The sequence below is a fragment of the Bufo gargarizans genome, chromosome 2 (assembly GCF_014858855.1).
Source record: "Bufo gargarizans isolate SCDJY-AF-19 chromosome 2, ASM1485885v1, whole genome shotgun sequence".
Taxonomy (NCBI): Eukaryota; Metazoa; Chordata; class Amphibia; order Anura; family Bufonidae; genus Bufo; species Bufo gargarizans.
Window position 1 is genome coordinate 653738984 of NC_058081.1, and position 20220 is coordinate 653759203.

At 45.8% G+C, this 20220-nt stretch overlaps 1 protein-coding gene across 1 annotated transcript in view; it reads right to left on the bottom strand.

The window, feature by feature from the left end:
- LOC122926264 (carcinoembryonic antigen-related cell adhesion molecule 1-like) overlaps positions 1-20220 on the bottom strand; it is a 53302-nt gene that overhangs the window by 21821 nt on the left and 11261 nt on the right. The window contains exon 2 of the mRNA XM_044277639.1: positions 14576-14875. Within this exon, the coding sequence (XP_044133574.1) occupies positions 14576-14875 (300 nt within the window). The remainder of the gene's footprint in view (positions 1-14575; positions 14876-20220) is intronic.

Genomic DNA, 20220 nt, shown 5'->3' on the forward strand with positions numbered 1-20220 from the left:
CACATCTTCCAACAAGGTACCACCCACAGCCAATCATATGTATCTACAGTATTTAAACCTTCCCAGCAATTGTACACAAAATCCCCTTCCCTCTATCTGTAACGCAATAAACAAAACACAATGAGCATTGTCTGAGATGTAATTAACCAACACAATAAGCATTGTCTCAGACGCAATCCACAAAATACAATTACCAAACGTAATGGACTAACTTGACCCCTGGCATACACAGATACAATGTAACCGAACACATAATAACATGCATAGTATTTAAGACAGCCTGAATGCAATCGGCTACACAGTCTTAAAGGGCCAGTAGCAGCAATATAAAATACCACATGCCCAAATATTGCATTCAAACGTACCAAATCACCAGGGGCCATAGTCAGCAGGTAGGAGGCGGGCAGCCAGGCCTCTCCAATGCCCAGTGGCGAGGCGGGTTCCGCCACATTTCTCCCCTTTCCCATTGAGACTATCCAGACTCCAGACCTCCAGGCGGTCTGGGGCTCTGATAGTCAGCCGGCCTTTCTCCAAGGGTGTAGTTGTCCCTATGGCCCCCTGCCACTTGTGCCCAGTTGTAGATCCATGACTTGGGGGGAAGGTAACCAGGGTGCCCTCTCCCCTGGTTGAACAAAGCTGTTGCTGGGGGGAAGGGGTAACAGGCTCCTCTCTCTGCGACACCCTCCCTTGTTGTAGGGGAAAACAGACTGCCTCTCCTTCCAATACATTGTCCTGTTGTTGTGGACCAGGACAGACTGTCCATATCTCCAGTGGTGCAGGTACAGAGACTACGGTCCCATCTGCACTGTTGTGGGGCTTACTGTCTCCCCTTGGTGTGCTAGGCAAACCGCTGGGGCTACTTGGGGAACAGCGGCCAGCGGTGTTCTGCACTGATGCCAGCAATTCTGCTGGGGCGAGGGGGGTACAAGTCAGCCCTGTAACAAGGGGGTCGGTGGAGCAGAGGTTAGCGGCTCTCTGCCCTGATGCCAGCTCTTCTGCTGGAGGGACTGGAGTACAGTCCTGCTGGGTAGTAAGGGGACAAGTAGGGCAGAGGCCAGCGGCGCTCTGCCCAGATGCCAGCTTTTCTGCTGGGAGGGGGCCAGAGGGGGCTAACGACTCCTCTACTGACCCCAGTACCTGGTTTGGAGTTGGCTGTGGAGGGGAGGGGTTGCTTACCTCCTCCTCCTGGTACTGCTGCTGGAGTTGGAGATCTGGGCCGGCTGCCCAGCATCTCTGTAGGGCCGGTAGAGAGATCTCGGTCCCATCTCCACCTGCCATCTGTGGGTCTTCCCAGGACCAGTCGATAAGGTCCCTCATTTCTGGGGCTGGTTGGGGAGTAGGAGGTACCGAATGCAGGTCTCCTGATGATGGGCTTAGTTGTTGGGGAGGGGGAACGAAACTCAACGCTCCCAATGGTGTACAGTCCATAAGCCCCATCAGGTTAGAGACAGGCGGTGTCACTTGATCATATAAGTCCGCATAATTCTGTTTGATCTCTCACTGCTCTGGTGGTACTTGCAGGGTATAGGGTGACTGACTGGAGCTGACCAGGTGCTGGTAATCCTGCTCCAGTTCCCATTCCTGGACAGCCAGTTCAATCAGGTCTGGCCTTAGGTCTTCGGCCATAGGGAGATCCAGCACGGCCTCTCTATAGTCAAAAATGTCCCAAAGCCGTGAATCTGCCGCACTCCCAAATTCCGGTTCTGCAAAGGCCCCCCATAATAAGCCAGGGCCATTATAATCCATGCCCTCGGGTTTGTCAAATTTGGCCATTCCGGGAACCCGCTGAACCGCGTACCAACGTAGAGCTTGGTATGCATCATCGAGACCCAGTCCCCTCCATGCCAGTGAATTAAGTTGCCTCACCAATTCCTCCTGGGCCTGTTCTCCCAGCATAGGTATCCGTAGGGCCACTCTGGCTTGTAACCGCTGCTCCTTGCTGGGAAGACGCTCACCTCGCCAACGCTGGACACCTTCTAGGGTTTCTTCCCACATCTCTTGTCGGGCGCTCTCTCCGCAGTCCAACCTGGTTGCCTCTCCTATTGGCTTGACCAGTGGTGCCAAGAGGTTCTGTAACCTCCGGTTCCATTCCTTTTCTACCTCGAGCGTCGTCCAGGGATTCGCTGGTTCTATGCCGCTCCATAATAATTCCTGTGTCTCCAGGGTGTTGTTCCTCTCACACCAGGACGCCATCCCACCGCTTGCCACCAATGTAACGGATCACCTGGCACCCCGACTGAGTACCTCCGTTGCTGGATGCTCCTAGCGTTTCCTGAGATCTCCAAGCACTCTGGCAGACACCACAATCACCGAACCAAAGCAGCATATAAATCCTCTTCAAGCCTGAATGCTGTAGACAGTTGAATAGGAAACCATACGAATAGGTTTACACTCCTAGCAGTCAAACTGGGACAGCATGCAATAAATCCTCCCCCAAGAATGAGACAACACTTCACCTTGAGGGTAAAAACAGAAACTCCCTTTATTTTAACACAAGCATTGATTTATACACATCTTCCAACAAGGTACTACCCACAGCCAATCATATGTATCTACAGTATTTAAACCTTCCCAGCAATTGTACACAAAATCCCCTTCCCTCTATCTGTAACGCAATAAACAAAACACAATGAGCATTGTCTGAGATGTAATTAACCAACACAATAGCATTGTCTCAGACGCAATCCACAAAATACAATTACCAAACGTAATGGACTAACTTGAACCCTGGCATACACAGATACAATGTAACCGAACACATAATAACATACATAGTATTTAAGACAGCCTGAATGCAATCTGCTACACAGTCTTAAAGGGGCATTGTTCCTAAAAGTCATAACATGGCCATTAAAGGGCCAGTAGCAGCAATATAAAATACCACATGCCCAAATATTGCATTCAAACGTACAAAATCACCAGGGGCCATAGTCAGCAGGTAGGAGGCGGGCAGCCAGGCCTCTCCAATGCCCAGTGGCGAGGCAGGTTCCGCCACAAGTACCTTTAGAATTTCACAGGGCATTTTTTACGCATTTTGATTTCAAACTACTTCACACGCATTAGGGCCCCTAAAATGCCAGGGCAGTATAACTACCCCACAAGTGACCCCATTTTGGAAAGAAGACACTGTAACGGATCTCCTAGCACCCCGACCGGGTACCTCCATTAATGGATGCTCCCAGTGCCTCCCGGGGACTCCAAGCACTCCGCTCGACACCGATACCACCACAGGAACCAGGAACAGGAACAGCTCTTACAAGAGCTAGTAGTAATAGCCAGGAGAGTATACACATATAGCAATCTCCATACACATGAGACGAGGCTCTATGTTGAATGTAAAAACAGCAACTCTTTATTGAGGGCTAACCGCCCGTATTTATGCAGGTCCCCATCTGGTTGACACGCCCCTAGGGGACCAGAAGGAAGACTGCGACACAGGACAGATACAACACATCCCCACTGTAGCGGATTGTATTTAGCCTGGCCTGTTTGGATCATGTAGGACGACATTCGGTTGATTGTATGGCTATGTATTGTAAACTGTAATGTTTACTGTGTTGGATGCATTGCTTTTCTGTGCCTCCTCCCCTCCCCCTTTTTTTTCCTGTCCCATTCTTTTCCCAGCAGGGTGTGGTCTCAGGGACACTGGGAGACCAGTAATCTAGCTGTTCTGTCCCTCCTCCATCTCCCATCAGCCCTTGCTATTGTCTGTCCCCACCCTTCCTTGTACCATGGTCATCTATGTGCCCCATTGTATGTAAATAAGGCTGTTGGGGGCTTTAAAGTGTGTGCCATGTCCAAATAAAGTGAGTTCTGCTCCTGATGCTGTGTGTCGTCCAGTCATTGGGATTGCTGTTGGGATATTATTGGACTATTTTGCCTGCTGGAATTACTACTCTATGGATTTATGATACTTGTTCCTGAGCCTCACTGGGATCTTAGGTGGAGATTGGCTGTGGAATATCAGCTCTCCGCTACATTGGTTGGCAGCGCTGGGATCCAGACTCACAGAGGAACAAGGATTAATGGAGATTGATTACTCCACTTTAAAACGATCCACACTTAAAGATCTTCTGGAAGCAAGAGGTATTTCAGCCAGCAACAAAACAAAGGCAACACTTATCTCTGAAATAATGGCAGAAATCCGAGCAGAGGATGATTCGGTCACTGCACAGAGGGACGAGACAGACGGAACAGAGCAAGCAGAGTTCCAAAGGCAGCTCGTATTCAGATTGTCATTTTATGGGGAGAACCCACCAGTGGACATTATCTCCAAGACAATGACAGAGGTTCAAGAATTTATAACGCGGCAAAGGAGACCACAAACACCAAGCCCAGCAGTGTCTATGGTGCAAGAGGGTAAGCCAAAAATTCCATACCAGGCATTTAAAATGTATGTAGAAGCGGAGGAAGATATAGATGCATTCCTCCAAGACTTTGAAAGACTATGCACGTTACATAAAATACATATGAAAGATTGGGTACCCATCTTAGCAGGACGGTTAACTGGGAGGGCAGCTGAAGCCTACCGTACGATACCAGATATGGAAATTAGGAATTACAGCCGTGTCAAAGAGGTTATCCTGGCCCGATATGCTATGACACCAGAGGCATACCGGAGACGGTTCAGGGAATTGGAAAAAGCTGAAAAAGACTCGCATGCAGAATGGGCTTGCCGTTTACAAAGGGCAGCCCTCGGATGGGTACAAGCAAACCAGGCACGGTCCATGGAAGACCTATTACAAATGCTGCTACTAGAACAGTTCTATGATGGGATACCCGCAGACCTGCAGGAATGGGTGAGAGACCGTAACCCCACGTCTATCACAGAAGCAGCTAAAAAGGCCGATGACTATATGGATGCCCGCAGGCAGCACAAGCTTGTGGGTGTTAAACCAGCTGTGCGACCTCTAGGGGGAAAGCAATTTTCAGCTAGCACCAACACACCACTGAGACCGTTACCCCCACCAGCTCCTACAGCGGCTCAACCGAGGCTTCGCCCACCCTCCTCTGTGCAATGCCACCAGTGCCAGAGGTGGGGACACTACAAGCGGGAATGCCCGGAGCTTAGAGACCGATCCACCTGGATTCGACCAGGACCACCACCGAGAGCAGCAGCACACCACTATCAGGAGGAGACACCCACCGCTTATGGCTCTGCAGTTCCAGTCACCACTATAGAACAGTGGGAAGTACTCCACGAAGCCAACCCACTACAAGCACAGGCGGATAATCGGCAGCACCACAGGCAAACAGTATACCTGGAGGGGAAACCTTTGCAGGGACTCAGAGATTCGGGAGCAACCATAACCTTGGTCCAAAGCCACTTGGTCGCGGACAAAGCTAAAACCAATAAGACTGTGGCTGTTAGGGTTGCTGGGGGAGCCGTATATCGGCTGAATACAGCAAGGGTTCATTTGCATTGGGGTGCAGAGTCAGGGACTGTGGAGGTGGGGTTGATGCCCCAATTACCCGCAGAGGTGATACTGGGAAATGACCTGGGAAAGCTCACATCTGCATTTGAGCCACAAACCACAACCACTGAGGAAGCACATCCAGTGGTCACCAGGCAACAGGCCCGCACCCAGGACTACAACACACTGCCGGAGGTCCAGGTAAGACAACCTTCCCCTTCCCTAGACTGTGTCCCTTGGGCCCCTCCTGACGAATTTGTGGCAGAGGTGATCACTGACCCTACTCTACAGGTATATAGAGACAAAGTCACCTCTGACCAACCGGGGGCGGAGGGGGAAAGATTTGTATGGGATAGGCAGCTATTATACAGGGAGTCAGACAAGCAGGTAGCTGGGTCAGACCCGATCGTTATGAGACAGCTAGTTGTACCACAGAGGTACCGAGCCGAACTGCTCCGGATAGCGCACGATATTCCGTTATCCGGACATTTGGGGGTCAGTCGTACTAGATATCGGCTGACCCAAAGTTTCTTTTGGCCAGGAATTAGCCAGGGAGTACGCAAATATTGCAGCACCTGTGATACGTGAGGGGGGACCGGCGGAAAGCAAAGTTACACCCGCTACCTATAATTGAGGAACCGTTCCATAGAATAGCCATAGATATAGTAGGTCCCCTCCGGAAACCTACCCCCTCTGGCAAGAGGTATATTTTGACGGTGGTGGATTATGCCACTCGCTACCCAGAGGCCGTAGCCTTGACAAACATCCACGCAGAAACCGTGGCAGAGGCCCTGATGCAGATTTTCTCCCGGATGGGATTACCCAGGGAGATCATCTCGGATCAGGGTACTCAATTCACTGCAGAGGTCACCCAGCAGCTCTGGAAATTTTGCAAAATCAGACCTATAATCAGTGCCCCCTACCATCCTCAGACCAACGGGCTCTGCGAACGGTTCAATGGCACCTTAAAACAAATGCTCCGAACCTTTGCTGAGACCCACCGAGACTGGGAACGATTCCTGCCTCACCTCCTCTTTGCTTACCGGGAGGTGCCGCAGGAATCCACAGGATTCTCCCCATTCGAATTGTTGTTCGGGAGGAGAGTAAGGGGACCGCTGGACTTAATTAGGGAGCATTGGGAGGGAGACAGGAGCGCAGACGGCACCCCCATTGTACCATATGTGTTGGCGCTCCGAGATCGCTTGGAAGCTCTAACCAAGACGGTAAAGGAAAACCTCCAGGCGGCTCAGACGCGCCAGCGCACATGGTACGATCGGGGCGCCGGGGACCGTAGCTTCCAGGTTGGGCAGAAAGTTTTAATTTTGAAACCTGTCCGACATGATAAGTTACAGGCCGCCTGGCAAGGCCCTTATAAAGTAGTGGAACAGAGATGTGACACCACTTATATAATTGGCCCCTGCGCAGCGACCGGAGGGCGACGAATGCTCCATGTGAACATGATGAAGCCCTACCAGGAACGCTCAGAAGAGGTGACCGCTATTTGTGCACCCAGCTCTGAAGAGTTTGACAGTCTTCCCCTGCCGGATTTACTGGGGGACGGTCAGCTGTCTGGGGATTTAGGAGAAGTTGTACTGGGGGACCGGCTGAGCCCACAGGAACGTACCGAGGTAGAACAGCTGCTAAGAGAGAAGCAGGAGACCTTCTCCAATGTGCCTGGGTACACTCCTCTGGCCACTCACAGAGTAGAAACCCCAGGGCAACTACCCATGCGCCAGACCCCGTACCGCATCCCTGAAGCGGTGCGAGAGAATATGCGTAAGGAGATGGACGAGATGCTCCAGCTGGGGGTGATTGAGCCCTCAGACAGCCCAAAGGCATCTCCGGTAGTCCTCATACCAAAGCGGGACGGTACAACCCGCTTCTGCGTAGACTACCGGAGGTTGAATGAAAAGACTGTATCAGACGCCTATCCGATGCCCAGGATAGATGAACTGTTAGACCGGATGGCCAGAGGCCAATACCTCACTACTATTGATCTGTGTAAGGGGTACTGGCAGATACCCCTGGCTCCGGACGCCATCCCTAAGTCAGCCTTTGTCACCCCATTCGGCCTATACCACTTTAAGGTTATGCCATTTGGGATGAAAAACGCTCCGGCTACGTTCCAGCGGATGGTGGACCGACTTCTAGATGGGTTCCAGGACTACACCTGTGCCTACCTCGACGATATTGCAATTTTTAGCAATACCTGGCAGGAGCACTTAACCCATATAGGAGCGGTTCTAGACAGGATTAGGGAGGCCGGTTTGACGTTGAAACCGGCCAAATGCAGTATAGGAATGGCCGAGGTACAGTACCTGGGCCATCGAGTGGGTTGTGGGAAACAGAAGCCAGAACCAGCCAAAGTAGAGGCTGTAGCCCAATGGCCTACCCCTAGGACTAAGACTCAGGTGTTGGCATTTCTAGGGACCACAGGATATTACAGAAAGTTTTTCCCCAATTATAGCGCCCTGGCCAAACCCCTTACTGACCTGACCCGTAAGAACCTTCCCCGCCAAGTAACCTGGACCCCGGAGTGTGAGCAGGCCTTCCAACATCTGAAAAATGCACTTATTAATGCCCCTGTCTTGGCAGCTCCCAATCCAACTAAACGTTTTCTTGTTCACACAGGCGCTTCTATGTTTGGATTGGGGGCAGTGCTGAGCCAAGTTGGGGCCGATGGCGGAGAACACCCCGTGGCTTACATCAGTCGCAAACTGTTACCCAGAGAAGTAAGCTACGCCGCCATCGAGAAGGAATGCCTGGCTGTGGTGTGGGCCCTAAAGAAGTTACAGCCGTATTTATATGGACAGGCCTTTTCCCTGCTCACGGATCACAACCCGTTAGTATGGCTGAACCGGGTGGCTGGGGACAATGCCAGGCTGCTGCGCTGGAGTTTGGCGCTGCAGCCTTTTGACTTTAATATTCAGTACCGCCCGGGCAAACAAAATGGAAACGCTGACGGGTTGTCGAGACAAACTGATTTGGAGAAATGATCCGTGAGCACCCCGGACATCCCCAAGCCGATCCATGCTGGATCAGACTGTGTATGCCGGCTTGTGGGCAAGGGGGAGCAGTGTAGCGGATTGTATTTAGCCTGGCCTGTTTGGATCATGTAGGACGACATTCGGTTGATTGTATGGCTATGTATTGTAAACTGTAATGTTTACTGTGTTGGATGCATTGCTTTTCTGTGCCTCCTCCCCTCCCCCTTTTTTTTTCCTGTCCCATTCTTTTCCCAGCAGGGTGTGGTCTCAGGGACACTGGGAGACCAGTAATCTAGCTGTTCTGTCCCTCCTCCATCTCCCATCAGCCCTTGCTATTGTCTGTCCCCACCCTTCCTTGTACCATGGTCATCTATGTGCCCCATTGTATGTAAATAAGGCTGTTGGGGGGTTTAAAGTGTGTGCCATGTCCAAATAAAGTGAGTTCTGCTCCTGATGCTGTGTGTCGTCCAGTCATTGGGATTGCTTTTGGGATATTATTGGACTATTTTGCCTGCTGGAATTACTACCCTAGGATTTATGATACTTGTTCCTGAGCCTCACTGGGATCTTAGGTGGAGATTGGCTGTGGAATATCAGCTCTCTGCTACACCCACAATGCATCATGGTTTCCTCCTCTCTGTCCTGGAGACAACCGAGGAGCAATCCAATTATCTCTCAAGACAAAGGGAAATCGCCAATACACATGTGGAGACAACAGGACAGACATCACCATTTAAACACACAATGGGACAATGGGACAATAGAAACACACCCAGCATATTCCTCCCAAGCTGACAAGTTACACTTATTATAAATTGCTACAACTTTGTGAGTTTACATTGTCCATACATATAACTTACATCAATTTTACCAGTATAACTTGGGGACAACCCTATCCAAAATTCACTAGGATAGGTTCAGGGGTTTAAAAGTTAGCAAAAGTATCTCAAAGGGCCGTAATCCTGGGGCAGGAGGCTGGCAAACAGCCCCCTCCAAAACACTGTGGCGAGGTTGGTTTCGTCACAGACACCCCAAGGTATTTCGTGATGGGCATAGTGAGTTCATGGAATTTTTTATATATTTGTAACAAGTTAGTGGAATATTGTAGAACCTCAGGAAACATGACAGGTGCTCAGAAAGTCAGAGCTGCTTCAAAATGCAGAAATTCACATTTTTGTACCATAGTTTATAAACGCTATAACTTTTACCCAAACCAATAAATATACATGTATTGCTTTTTTTTTATCAAAGACATATAGAACAATAAATTTAGAGAAAAATTTATATAGAAATGTAGTTTTAAAAAAAAAAAATTACAACTGAAAGTGAAAAATGTAATTTTTTTGCAAAAATTTAGGTAAATTCCGATCAATAAAAAATAAATAAAAATGTCAGCAGCAATGAAATACCACCAAATGAAAGCTCTATTAGTGAGAAGAAAAGGAGGTAAAATTTATTTGGGTGGTAAGTTGCATGACCGAGCGATAAACGGTGAAAGTAGTGTAGTGCAGAAGTGTAAAAAGTGGTCTGGTCATTAAGGGGGTTTAAGCTAGGGGGACTGAGGGGGTTAAAAGGGCAGTCACTGTTAAAGAGGCGGCCACTGTGAAAGTGACTGTTATAGGGGTGGTCACTGTTATAGGGGCGGCCACTGTTAAAGTCACTGTTATTTAATATAAAATTGCAATAAATAAATACCCGAGCAACTTCGGGTCATCAGCTAGTAAAACTATATAAATGTGGTATCTCTGTAATCGTACTGACCGGAGAATGAAGGGAACAGGTCAGTTTTATCTCATAGGGGACACTGTAAAACCAAAACCCATAAACTATATAAATGTAGTATCTCTGTAATCGTACTGACCCGGAGAATGAAGGGAACAGGTCAGTTTTATCTCATAGGGAACGCTGTAAACACAAAACCCATAAAACTATATAAACGTGGTATCACTGTAATCGTACTGACCCAGAGAATGAAGGGAACAGGTCAGTTTTATCTCATAGGGAACGCTGTAAACACAAAACCCATACAACTATATAAATGTGGTATCACTGTAATCGTACTGACCCGGAGAATGAAGGGAACAGGTCAGTTTTATCTCATAGGGAACGCTGTAAACACAAAACCCATAAACTATATAAATGTAGTATCTCTGTAATCGTACTGACCCGGAGAATGAAGGGAACAGGTCAGTTTTATCTCATAGGGAACACTGTAAAAACAAAACCTATAAAACTATATAAATGTGGTATCACTGTAATCGTACTGACCCAGAGAATGAAGGGAACAGGTCAGTTTTATCTCATAGGGAACGCTGTAAACACAAAACCCATAAAACTATATCAATGTGGTATCTCTGTAATCGTACTGACCCGGAGAATGAAGAGAACAGGTCAGTTTTATCTCATAGAGAACGCTGTAAAAACAAACCCCATAAAACTATATAAATGTGGTATCGCTGTAATCGTACTGACCCGGAGAATGAAGGGAACAGGACAGTTTTATCTCATAGGGGACGCTGTAAAAACACAACCCATAAAACTATATAAATGTGGTATCACTGTAATCGTACTGACCCGGAGAATGAGGAGAACAGGTCAATTTTATCTCATAGGGAACGCTGTAAAAACACAACCCATAAAACTGTGGCAGAATTTTTATTTTCACAATTTCACCCCATCTCAATTTTTTTTCCAGCTTTGCACTGCATTGTTTTCAATACTGAGTGGTTCCATTATTAAGTACATCCCACAAAATACAAGGCCTCATATGTCTATGTGAACATAAAAGTAAAAAAGTTATGGCTCTGGGAAGGCAGGGAGTGAAAAATAAAAACGGGAAAAAAGATAATTCGTCAGGGTAGAAGAGTTTCCTACGTCATAATAAAAAGTATATATATATATGTACTATTTGTGATCCCTGCACTATCTCTGCTGGACCTTATCATGGCAGCTTGTGTCTGTCCTGTCACAGCAGCGGCTGAGCTCACAATGGCGTCTAACATACAGCCTGATAGACCAGCCAATATCCGGCTTCCTGATTGGCCGTCAGGCTGCCTGCAAAGCATTATGTGCAGGTCTGCTGGCCTGGGCCCCACCGGGTGATCCTCCGGCTTCATCCTCCTGCCGCTTCTCTGTAGAAGTAAAACGGCACTTACAGTTTTGCACATTTCATCTAAAGCGATTTGCTAAAACTTTGGATTCATTTGGCAGACACATTTTTGTGAAATTTATGATGATTCCAGTTTGTTAGGAACCGATTCGCTCATCTCTAGTTCTGCATCCTTAGTCTGGGGGTCCCTAGGTTTGGGGGGCCAGCCGTAGTGTTGAGGTGTACATGTGGTATTGCGCGCCCTCATGCGCAGGAGGACAAGTCTCACCGATCCTGTCTGCCCAACACCACATTATCAGTGTTCTAGGCAGGGAGATTCTGGGTGGATGACAAGGACTTCGCCATTTTCCGTAGAATGATCTAGGGCCAGCCTGGTAAGTTAGAGCCCCCCTAGTGAGGATGCTTTATATACACCACACATCTGTCTACACTCCCACCCTTGCTGAACTTCATATGTTCTAGTGGGACATATTGTGCACAGGGCCGTCTTTACCAAGGGGCAAAAGGGGCAGCTGCCCCGGGCACAGTTGCTCCTGGGGGCCCAAGGCAGCTGCTTCTTGAGCCCCGCTAGCCACTGCCCCGGGTGTCAAGCTGTCCAGGCATCATGATCGTATTGTGTTAAAGTTGTGATCTAGGACCTTAATGACATCATCACCATGTGACTAGTAACCTAGCAATTACTGGTCACATGGCTATGAGGTCATCACAGGTCCTATCAGGAGTGTTGCAGAAGTTAACTGTGGAGCTTTTTTGTGTGAAGATTACATCAAAAAAAGGTGACAGGGGCTGTTATGTTAATATACTGTAAACTACTGTATAGTGGGGTGCTGTATATTGTGTGGGGGCCTGTATACTGTGTGGGGGCCTATATACTGTGGGGGCCTGTATACTGTGGGGGGCTGTATACTGTGTGGGACTGTATACTGTGTGGGGGCCTGTATACTGTGTGGGGGCCTGTATACTGTGGGTGGGCTGTATACTGTGTGGTGGGCTGTATACTGTGTGGGGGGCTGTATACTGTGTGGGGGCCTGTATATTGTGTGGGGGCCTGTATACTGTGTGGGAGCCTGTATACTGTGGGGGCCTGTATACTGTGTGGGGGCCTGTATACTCTGTGGGAGCCTGTATACTGTGTGGGGGCCTGTATACTCTGTGGGGGCCTGTATACTGTTGGTGGGCTGTATACTGTGTGGGGGGCTGTATTATGTGTGGGGGCTGTATATTGTGTGAGGGCCTGTATACTGTGTGGGGGCCTGTATACTGTGGGGGGGCTGTATAGTGTGGGGGGCCTGTATAGTGTGGGGGCCTGTATACTATGTGGGGGCCTGTATACTGTGTGTGGGGCCTGTATACTGTGTGTGGGGCCTGTATACTGTGTGGGGGCCTGTATAGTGTGGGAGGGCTGTATACTGTGGAGGCTGTATACTGTGTGGGGGCCTGTATACTGTGTGGGGGCCTGTATACTCTGTGGGGGCCTGTATAGTGTGGGGGGGGGCCTGTATAGCGTGGAGTGCTATACTGCTGTACTGTATACTGTGGGGGTCTGTATACTGTATACTGTGGGTGCGGTATAGTGTGGAGTGCTATACTGCTGTACTGTATAGTGTGGGGGGCTGTATCATGTATAGTTTGGGGTGTTGTATACAGTGAGGTGTTGTATACTGTGAGGTGTTGTATACTGTGGGGTGCTGTATACTGTGGGCTGCTATACTGCTCTACTATATACTGTGGGGTACTGTATAGTGTGGGGTGCTATACTGCATACTGTGTGGTGCTGTATACTATAGGGTGCTATACTGCATACTGTGTGGTGCTGTATACTATAGGGTGCTACACTGCATACTGTGGGTGCTGGGGTGCACTGTAATACTAGGGTGAGCCGAGCCCTGGTATCCTTCCTGCAGAGCGGTGCCCACTTCCAGCCTGAGCCCAGAGCACTGATCCTGAGCCGCTGGAGTCTTCAGAACTGGCAGTATTTATATCACTGGACTCTACCAGATGTGTGGATTTGTGTGTGTGTGTTGTGGTCGAGGGCGTGATTGCCTGCTAAGGTGTGGGAAGGCGGGATCCAGGGGCCCAAGTAAATTTTTGCCCAGGGTCCAATCAATATTAAAGACGGCCCTGATTGTGCAGACGTCTAATTCTCCTCCACATGCTGGGTTACTGACCCCTGAACTCTGCATGCCCTGCTGTCACCCCAAACACCAGACATCACGGTCATCCAGCAGAATGGCTGCTATTAAACCCTAGATCCTCTGCTAGCTCTGCCTCAGTCTACACAGCAAAGCTTCGGTGTCTGGTGTGAAATCTGAACTATTATACGGATATTCAGAGAAAACACTTCCGAGATGATACAATTATGTTTCTATATAACGACATCAGATAATTGGGGATTTTGTAAAGAGACCCGCTGTTGGAGTTCGGAACCATATAAGGAACCATCATATGATGTATGACAGGTTTGATTGACACCGGACGGTTGGGGAGGACGTCCCTGACTGCACAGACTTTGAAAGAGTGGCTGCCATGGGGTTTCGGAAAATAAACCCCTTCCCCTTTTTTCCTGGAAACCTATGCATCCCGCAGGGTGATTTATGCTATGGGAAGTCGGGAGCTTGCCCGGGAGACCAGGGTTAGTGCCACCCCCCTTGAGTTGGCTAACATGGTTGCTTTTCCCCTCCCATCTAGAATGGGTTAAATAATGCGGTCTTACCAGGGTGCGGCCTCTTTCCCCGGCTGCCTGTCAGGGACGTCCCTCTCTCCTCCCTACATTTCTTTTTGCTTTATTGGTTGATGGTTTTTGCAAGAGTTCTTCTGTAGATTATGATAAAATGGTTGGATGTGGATAAACTGAAGGTGGACTTGGCCAATGGGAGTCGGGTGCATGGCGTGCTGCCTCCTAACCGGAGGTGCGCGGACCGACTCCCATCCAACAAATGTTCAGTGTCCTCCAGCAGCAGAGGAGGGCGGAGGAGTGAGGAGGATGAGGGTCTGATCTCTGCAGTCAGTACATCAGACGGCGAGGATTACATCATGAGTCACATATAGGGCAGGAGTCTACGTACCGTACACCCAGAGCCGGTATTCTGTAATGTCAGGTGGTGAAGAATCTGGAGCTACTACATTCAGATAATAAGTCCCTTCATTAGCGGAGGAGACGCTGTCGATTCTCAGAGATCCGTTCACATAAAGCTGACATTTTCCTATCAACTGATCAAAACAAACAGGAGAAGGAAAATTCACAGCCACATTCTGGTTTTTAAAAGTCCAGGATAATCCAGAATTTTCTGGGGGTGGAGGATTCACGTCTAATAGAACCGATCTCCCGGTGATTCCTGTCACATCGACGACAGCGTCCACATCACCTGTAAGTAATATACAGAGCGTGAGATACTGACCTGATATAGCGGTATACACATCACCTGTATGTAATATACAATGTACACTGATGAGATAAAACGGTATAAACATCACCTGTATGTAATATACAATGTACACTGAGGAGATATAACGGTATACACATCTCCTGTATGTAATATACAATGTACACTGAGGAGATATAACGGTATACACATCTCCTGTATGTAATATACAATGTACACTGAGGAGATATAACGGTATACACATCTCCTGTGTGTAATATACAATGTACACTGAGGAGATATAACGGTATACACATCTCCTGTATGTAATATACACTGTACACTGAGGAGATATAACGGTATACACATCTCCTGTATGTAATATACAATGTACACTGAGGGGATATAACGGTATACACATCACCTGTAAGTAATATACAGAGCGTGAGATACTGACCTGATATAGCGGTATACACATCACCTGTATGTAATATACACTGTACACTGAGGAGATATAACGGTATACACATCTCCTGTATGTAATATACAATGTACACTGAGGGGATATAACGGTATACACATCACCTGTAAGTAATATACAGAGCGTGAGATACTGACCTGATATAGCGGTATACACATCACCTGTATGTAATATACACTGTACACTGAGGAGATATAACGGTATACACATCACCTGTATGTAATATACAATGTACACTGAGGGGATATAACGGTATACACATCACCTGTATGTAATATACAATGTACACTGAGGAGATATAACGCTATACACATCACCTGTATGTAATATACAATGTACACTGAGGAGATATAACGGTATACACATCTCCTGTATGTAATATACAATGTACACTGAGGAGATATAACGGTATACACATCACCTGTATGTAATATACAATAAACACTAAGGAGATATAACGGTATACACATCTCCTGTATGTAATATACACTGTACACTGAGGAGATATAACGGTATACACATCACCTGTATGTAATATACAATGTACACTGAGGAGATATAACGGTATACACATCTCCTGTATTTAATATACAATGTACACTGAGGAGATATAACGGTATACACATCACCTGTATGTAATATACAATGTACACTGAGGAGATATAACGGTATACACATCACCTGTATGTAATATGCAATGTACACTGAGGAGATATAACGGTATACACATCACCTGTATGTAATATACAATGTACACTGAGGAGATATAACGGTATACACATCACCTGTATGTAATATGCAATGTACACTAAGGAGATATAACGGTATACACATCACCTGTATGTAATATACAATGTACACTGAGGAGATATAACGGTATACACATCTCCTGTATGTAATACACAATGTACACTGAGGAGATATAACGGTATACACATCACCTGTATGTAATATACAATGTACACTGAGGAGATATAACGGTATACACATCACCTGTATGTAATATACAATGTACACTGAGGAGATATAACGGTATACACATCACCTGTATGTAATATACAATGTACAGACACTGAGGAAATATAACGGTATACACATCTCCTGTATGTAATATACAATGTACACTGAGGAGATATAACGGTATACACATCACCTGTATGTAATATACAATGTACACTGAGGAGATATAACGGTATACACATCACCTGTATGTAATATGCAATGTACACTAAGGAGATATAACGGTATACACATCACCTGTATGTAATATACAATGTACACTGAGGAGATATAACGGTATACACATCACCTGTATGTAATATACAATGTACACTGAGGAGATATAACGGTATACACATCTCCTGTATGTAATATACAATGTACACTGAGGAGATATAACGGTATACACATCTCCTGTATGTAATATACAATGTACACTGAGGAGATATAACGGTATACACATCACCTGTATGTAATATACAATGTACACTGAGGAGATATAACGGTATACACATCACCTGTATGTAATATACAATGTACAGACACTGAGGAAATATAACGGTATACACATCTCCTGTATGTAATATACAATGTACACTGAGGAGATATAACGGTATACACATCACCTGTATGTAATATACAATGTACACTGAGGAGATATAACGGTATACACATCACCTGTATGTAATATACAATGTACACTGAGGAGATATAACGGTATACACATCACCTGTATGTAATATACAATGTACACTGAGGAGCTATAACGGTATACACATCTCCTGTATGTAATATACACTGTACACTGAGGAGATATAACGGTATACACATCTCCTGTATGTAATATACAATGTACACTGAGGAGATATAACGGTATACACATCTCCTGTATGTAATATACAATGTACACTGAGGAGATATAACGGTATACACATCTCCTGTATGTCATATACAATGTACACTGAGGAGATATAACGGTATACACATCTCCTGTATGTAATATACAATGTACACTGAGGAGATATAACGGTATACACATCTCCTGTATGTAATATACAATGTACACTGAGGAGATATAACGGTATACACATCACCTGTATGTAATATACAATGTACACTGAGGAGATATAACGGTATACACATCTCCTGTATGTAATATACAATGTACACTGAGGAGATATAACGGTATACACATCACCTGTATGTAATATACAATGTACACTGAGGAGATATAACGGTATACACATCACCTGTATGTAATATACAATGTACACTGAGGAGATATAACGGTATACACATCTCATGTATGTAATATACAATGTACACTGAGGAGATATAACGGTATACACATCACCTGTATGTAATATACAATGTACACTGAGGAGATATAACGGTATACACATCTCCTGTATGTAATATACAATGTACACTGAGGAGATATAACGGTATACACATCTCCTGTATGTAATATACAATGTACACTGAGGAGATATAACGGTATACACATCTCCTGTATGTAATATACAATGTACACTGAGGAGATATAACGGTACACACATCACCTGTATGTAATATACAATGTACACTGAGGAGATATAACGGTATACACATCACCTGTATGTAATATACAATGTACACTGAGGAGATATAACGCTATACACATCTCCTGTATGTAATATACAATGTACACTGAGGAGATATAACGGTATACACATCTCCTGTATGTAATATACAATGTACACTGAGGAGATATAACGGTATACACATCTCCTGTATGTAATATACACTGTACACTGAGGAGATATAACGGTATACACATCTCCTGTATGTAATATACAATGTACACTGAGGAGATATAACGGTATACACATCTCCTGTATGTAATATACAATGTACACTGAGGAGATATAACGGTATACACATCTCCTGTATGTAATATACAATGTACACTAAGGAGATATAACGGTATACACATCTCCTGTATGTAATATAAAATGTACACTGAGGAGATATAACGGTATACACATCTCCTGTATGTAATATACAATGTACACTGAGGAGATATAACGGTATACACATCTCCTGTATGTAATATACAATGTACACTGAGGAGATATAACGGTATACACATCTCCTGTATGTAATATAGAATGTACACTGAGGAGATATAACGGTATACACATCTCCTGTATGTAATATACAATGTACACTGAGGAGATATAGCGGTATACACATCTCCTGTATGTAATATACAATGTACACTGAGGAGATATAACGGTATACACATCACCTGTATGTAATATACAATGTACACTGAGGAGATATAACGGTATACACATCACCTGTATGTAATATACAATGTACACTGAGGAGATATAACGGTATACACATCACCTGTATGTAATATACAATGTACACTGAGGAGATATAACGGTATACACATCTCCTGTATGTAATATACAATGTACACTGAGGAGATATAACGGTATACACGTCTCCTGTATGTAATATACAATGTACACTGAGGAGATATAACGGTATACACATCACCTGTATGTAATATACAATGTACACTGAGGAGATATAACGGTATACACATCACCTGTATGTAATATACAATGTACACTAAGGAGATATAACGGTATACACATCACCTGTATGTAATATACAATGTACACTGAGGAGATATAACGGTATACACATCACCTGTATGTAATATACAATGTACACTGAGGAGATATAACGGTATACACATCTCCTGTATGTAATATACAGTGTACACTGAGGAGATATAACGGTATACACATCTCCTGTATGTAATATACAATGTACACTGAGGAGATATATCGGTATACACATCACCTGTATGTAATATAAAATGTACACTGAGCAGATATAACGGTATACACATCTCCTGTATGTAATATACAATGTACAAACACTGAGGATATATAACGGTATACACATCTCCTGTATGTAATATACAATGTACACTGAGGAGATATAACGGTATACACATCACCTGTATGTAAAATACAATGTACACTGAGGAGATATAATGGTATACACATCTCCTGTATGTAATATACAATGTACACTGAGGAGATATAACGGTATACACATCACCTGTATGTAATATACAATGTACACTGAGGAGATATAACGGTATACACATCACCTGTATGTAATATAAAATGTACACTGAGCAGATATAATGTGTAACGGATCTCCTAGCACCCCGACCGGGTACCTCCGTCGATAGATGCTCCTAGTGCTTTCCGAGGACTCCAAGCACTCCACTTGACACCGTACGCCCTGCAGACCCCACAAACCGCCATAGCTTGGTTGGGGTCTCACCGTCCTCCATCCACGCTGGACCTACGACAAGGCTCCAGGCTCCAGTGGGTGAACCTCTCCTACAGCCAGAGAGCAGGAACAGCTCTTACAAGAGCTAGTAGTTATGCCAGGGGAGTATAGCAAATCTTCAGCGTATAGCAATCCCCCAGTTTGATCAGTTATCCAAACACCAGTCTCAACATGATGAAGGATAAAACAGGAACACTTTATTGAGGGCTACACGCCCGTATTTATGCAGGTCCCCATCTGGTGGACACGCCCCCAGGGGACCAGAATGGAGACTGCGACACACCGAACAGATACAGCACATCCCCACAATGCATCATGGTTTCCTCCTCTCTGCCCCAGAGACAACCGAGGAATAATCCAATTATCTCTCAGGACAAAGGGGAGATCGCCAATACACATGTGGAGACAACAGGACAGAAATCACCAGTTAAACACACAATGTCACACCCTCCCAGCAACCACAGACATTTAACATATTCCCAGATAGCTCAAGTCTGAGTGC